At 39.0% G+C, this 4,520-nt stretch overlaps 1 protein-coding gene across 1 annotated transcript; it reads right to left on the reverse strand.

The window, feature by feature from the left end:
• Positions 1-1,619: 1,619 nt before the first annotated feature.
• LOC137942379 (uncharacterized) lies at positions 1,620-4,520 on the reverse strand. Its single transcript, XM_068788004.1, has 2 exons — positions 3,706-4,520; positions 1,620-2,133 (listed from the first exon to the last, which is right to left on the reverse strand). The coding sequence occupies exons 1-2, from the start codon at positions 4,158-4,160 to the stop codon at positions 1,917-1,919; spliced, it is 672 nt and encodes a 223-aa protein (XP_068644105.1). The 5' UTR covers positions 4,161-4,520; the 3' UTR covers positions 1,620-1,916.

Genomic DNA, 4,520 nt, shown 5'->3' on the forward strand with positions numbered 1-4,520 from the left:
TTCATGTTGGACATGAACTTGAACTTCAAAAATCCATTTTTGTTGACTAATAATGGATGTTGGACATGATCTTCATGATGATTAGATTGTTGAACTCAATGATAAGACTATATTGACAATTAGTTGTCAAACTCATATATGCTATTGTTACTCGCCTAGATATTTCTTTTACTATAAGTGTAGTTAGTCAGTTCATGGAATATCTATCTGGAAGCTGCATAGAATTTTGAGATTTTTTTAAAAGGGTCACCTAAAAAAAGGTCTTTCATTGACCCTCGTGATCACCCAAAGATTGAAGTTTTTTTCTGATGCTAACTATACTCGTTCTAAATTGGACAAGAAGTCTACCACTAGATATTGTGTGTTCTAGGAGGAAACTCGATAAGCTGGAAAAACAAGAAACAAAATATTGTAGCTCGATTGACTATTAAAACAAAGTATTGAACAATAACACACACTATCAGTGAATTGATGTGGGTAAGAGTTGGGGTTTCATCATGATGAATCTATGACTATGTATTATGATAATTAAACAGCAATATTCATTGTCTGAAATCCAGTGTTTATGAAAGGGCGCGACACTGTGAAAGAAGTAGTCACTCATGTTTGTTGTAGATATTAGCTTAGATATGTATTCACTAAGGCTTTGAAAAAACGTGAGTTTGTGATGTTCAGTAACATGTTGGGATATTTTGGTCATTTTGCATCAACAGATGTTACAGATTTTGTACATCATCATATAGTACATGTTTTATAATGTCTCTAGACTTAATTTAATGTAATTTAGTTAAGTAGAGTAGGAGATAGGAGAGTTTAAGTGGTTTAAGTATGTAAGGGGTATTTTTATAATTTTCCAAATCCCACTTATTAAATAGAAGAGGAGGTCAAATACCATCCCCAGCGAGACTCAATTTTAGTTCTCTTTCTCCTCTCTTCTTAACCAGACCTCATTTACGAAAATTAAATCTTAGATTCACCCAGGTGTCCCTGTCGTATGTGCTGCTTTTTCTGACATCGGGCGAAAAATATATCAGTCATGGATCCTTTTGCAATGGAAGGGCCAAGAAGCGGTGCTTCTGTACTTTTTCTTTTCTTAATCACCCAAGTAGGAGGATGACTGACAGAAACTCAGTTAAAGGAAATTTGTCTCCGCTTTGACGACAGTGCTGCTTCATCCCTTGTTTTGGGTCATATTTGATGCAGGTCCTTCGGTTGCCACTGTAACAGTGTCCCTGATAGTTCCAGACACGGTGACTTTCATCCACTTTTAAACACAGAAACTGTGAATGCTAATCCACTTTGGAATTACCTTGGAATTAGGCTGCTTTCATGGTAGCGTTAGCACAAATTTGGATTAACTAATAAATGGGTGGCACCACAATAATTTTCTGAACCAAATGATGCTAAAAAAGAAACTCAGTCAAGGAGGACCAGAGAACCACTCGATCCAATATAAACATGGATACCAAAAGAAACTCAGTTAAGGAGGAACAGAGCCACTCGATCCAATATAAACATGGTTACCAACCATCTGCACGCTAAACAAATGGATCATAGCTGCTGAAAAAATAGAAATTTGCTTCACATCTAACAAATGTAGAGCAGAGCCTTGTGTCAAAGATAACCTTCACTCTATTCTTTTGAGACGAAAAGTGGACAAATTGGAAACAAATAGGAGTCAAAAGTGGAGAAAAGAGCAACGGCAATAATACAACATAACATGTGATCACAAATCCAATAAACTACATTGCTGTATATATACCATATACCTGTGATACTCCATTTACACCATTTTCGAGCTGTAAATTGACATGAATTTCCCCTGCTCTCTCTCTCTCTCTCATCATTTTGACTATTTGCCACAAGGATGGCTATAGTTTCTCACAACCGTGACAGATAAACTGCTACAATGGGATCTAAGAGGGAACATTGAAGTGAAAAAGCCAGGAGATAACAAATGCAAATACCATACAAGCTAGTAGAAAGTTAAGAAACCGGTGGCCGTGCCAAAAGCTTCGTGTCTCTTGCGGCGGTGCTGTCACAGGGTTGGTTGTTTCATTCCATTGTTCCAAGAACTCTGTATCATTAACACCAACCACGTTTGTTGCAGTTGCACCACAGATCTCGCAGGTCCTGTTCAAAGGAAAGTAAATTTGTATTTTTGTACGAGGTAAAGTCGACAATATACGTCGACAATATATACAAAAGTTCTATCTGCCCTTGTACCCATCCTTAGGTTTTTGAGAAAACAGGATGCTAACTGTTCACAAGCTTAAGTGTTTTAGTCAACTAGAAAATACATGTTCCAAGAAGGTGATAGAAGGTCAGTTTTGCACCATAAGCAGATGACAGATTGCACATAACAGATAAAAACACAGAAGATTATCTTGATTAATATGTACATAACTGAGTTGATTTTATGCTGTTAAATGGTTTTGACATTTTTCTACAACACAAATTACCAGAGCAGTTCTGATGCACTATCAAAGCACTGGTTAGGTGGTGATTTTAACACAGGACTGGTAGAAGAACCCAGAGTCTTTCACCATCAGCTACACCAGCTACACCAGCTACTACAAATACCATGGACTGCACTACCATTTTCTCAGAGGCAGGTAGCTTATGTTTCATGGATTGCAGAAGTTGGATTCACCTTCCAGACCATCTCCTGTACTCTATCAGACATACCATCCTGATTCTATTTGAAAAGAAATCATGGAAAAGCAACCAACATTGGCCATGTGAAATGACATCGACACAACCCAAAAATGCTAGGAAAGTACAAGAAAGCAGAAAAAAACATATAGACAGTCTCTGGTATTGAAGACATAACAAAACAATGGGCTGCAAGAATCCAGAGCAGTGTTGGGAACCACCCGAAGATCCCAATGCTTTTCTTTTCCACTTTACTTCTCGGTGTTATTAAATTATTAGACAACTGCTTTTATTTTTCCTGCTTTTATTTTTCCTGCTTTTTATATGCCATACTAAAGATTTGCTTCTTGTTAAAGTTTCAGTGTTGCCTTCTGCAGTATAAAGAACATAAATTAGAACTAGTCACAGATCAATTTAGAGACGCTAATGGTGAATCAGCACTTCATTCAGAAATGCAAACACAGACAAACTTAACAGTCTCGCGCAATTAAGTACTCACTACAAGGGTTAGAATACACTTTTAAGCGCTAAAAATAAAACATATATCCATATTGTTTACGGAACAAGAAGAGAAGAAACAGTAGACGTTAGAGAGGATCTTAATGGGAAATTGAAGAACTAATAAGACGGTTCTATTCAAATTAAAGAATCAGTGTGAGTCATGTTCTATAGATGAGAACGTCAGCAGATAAAAAATTTCAGAGAAAAAAAAAAGGTAGATTAAGAGCAAAAAGAGGGAATGAGAGAGCGAAAACCATGTCTGCTTTAGCATTTTCAGCAAAGAGGTGAGCAATATCTGAAGGATGATCAAATGGGTAAACCATTTTGTTGCCATTTGGAATTGAGCATTTTCTCCCTCTGTATGTAGAAAACAAGAAGGAACGTCCATTTCTTACGTCTAAAACAGAGGGAAGTAGTCATTGAGGTCCTCACAGGGTTAGTGTAACCAAAGGGCTAACAAGAGGGCCAATGTCAATCTTTCGGGTTGTCTTAAAATCAAACACAAAGATCAAACTTTTCTGGTAATTAAATTTTGTTTCAGGTACTCACTTGTTGCCCTTAATCTTGAACCATGCCTCTGCACACTGCTTATGTGCGGCGGCCAAATCCTCTTTACAGGAACATCCCAACTCGATCGGAATTCCAGACTCCTGATTAGCGCTCTCCAAACTAAGATGACAAATTCTGCAATCCTTCTCTACTTTTGCCAAATGCACCTTAGTTTCAGTAAGTCCATTCTCCAAATCCACCTCAGCGCGGCAATCGGAATCCGAAGAACTTCGCCGCGCCTCCGACGCCCCGCCTATCTCGGGATCAGACCCACCCGAGAAACGGTACTCATCATAGGATCCGCCGTTTCGGGAACCGTACGGCGAATGCCATGAATCCTCTTCGGCATCAGAAAAGCAGACACTTTCGTCACTATCGCCGCCGCGATCGCCGGCGGAGCCTCGCCGACTGGTGTCTTCTGCTACCCTTTCATGGGATTTCTCCACTGCAGCCATTCTTGAGAAAACACAGAAGAAAATGCTTCATGAAAGGGGAAAAGGGAGAAGATTAGTTAGAGAGAAAGCATGAAAATCCTGAAAAGCCCTCCAAGATAGAATCTCTGCAGAGCTACTCCATGTGCCAGAAGGTGAGAGAGAGGAAAAGAGAGAAATCGAAACGGCACAAGCAAGGAGATACTTCTACGAGGACATAGTAGAATTGCTTTCGGAAAACAAAAAACAGCGCAGAAAAGACAGATAGACAGAGAAGATTGAGCCGGATATATAAGAGAAATTTAGGGAAGACATCGAAGTATCTGCCACAGAAAGCTGCATTTTTGTTAGTTGTGTCCCTGCCCAGAAGCCAAGCAGAGGGTT

Source organism: Aristolochia californica, unplaced genomic scaffold (assembly GCF_029961685.1).
Source record: "Aristolochia californica isolate CCGP_79_NKW_82.1479 unplaced genomic scaffold, dmAriCali1.0.hap1 SCAF_10, whole genome shotgun sequence".
Classification (NCBI taxonomy): Eukaryota; Viridiplantae; Streptophyta; class Magnoliopsida; order Piperales; family Aristolochiaceae; genus Aristolochia; species Aristolochia californica.

Excerpts from the sequence above, each read along its gene's own strand:
- LOC137942379 (XM_068788004.1), bottom strand. The coding sequence starts at position 4,160 with ATGGCTGCAGTGGAGAAATCCCATGAAAGGGTAGCAGAAGACACCAGT. Across the intron at positions 2,134-3,705 it reads TTCAAGATTAAGGGCAACAA|GACCTGCGAGATCTGTGGTG; the intron begins GTGAGTACCTGA and ends TCCTTTGAACAG.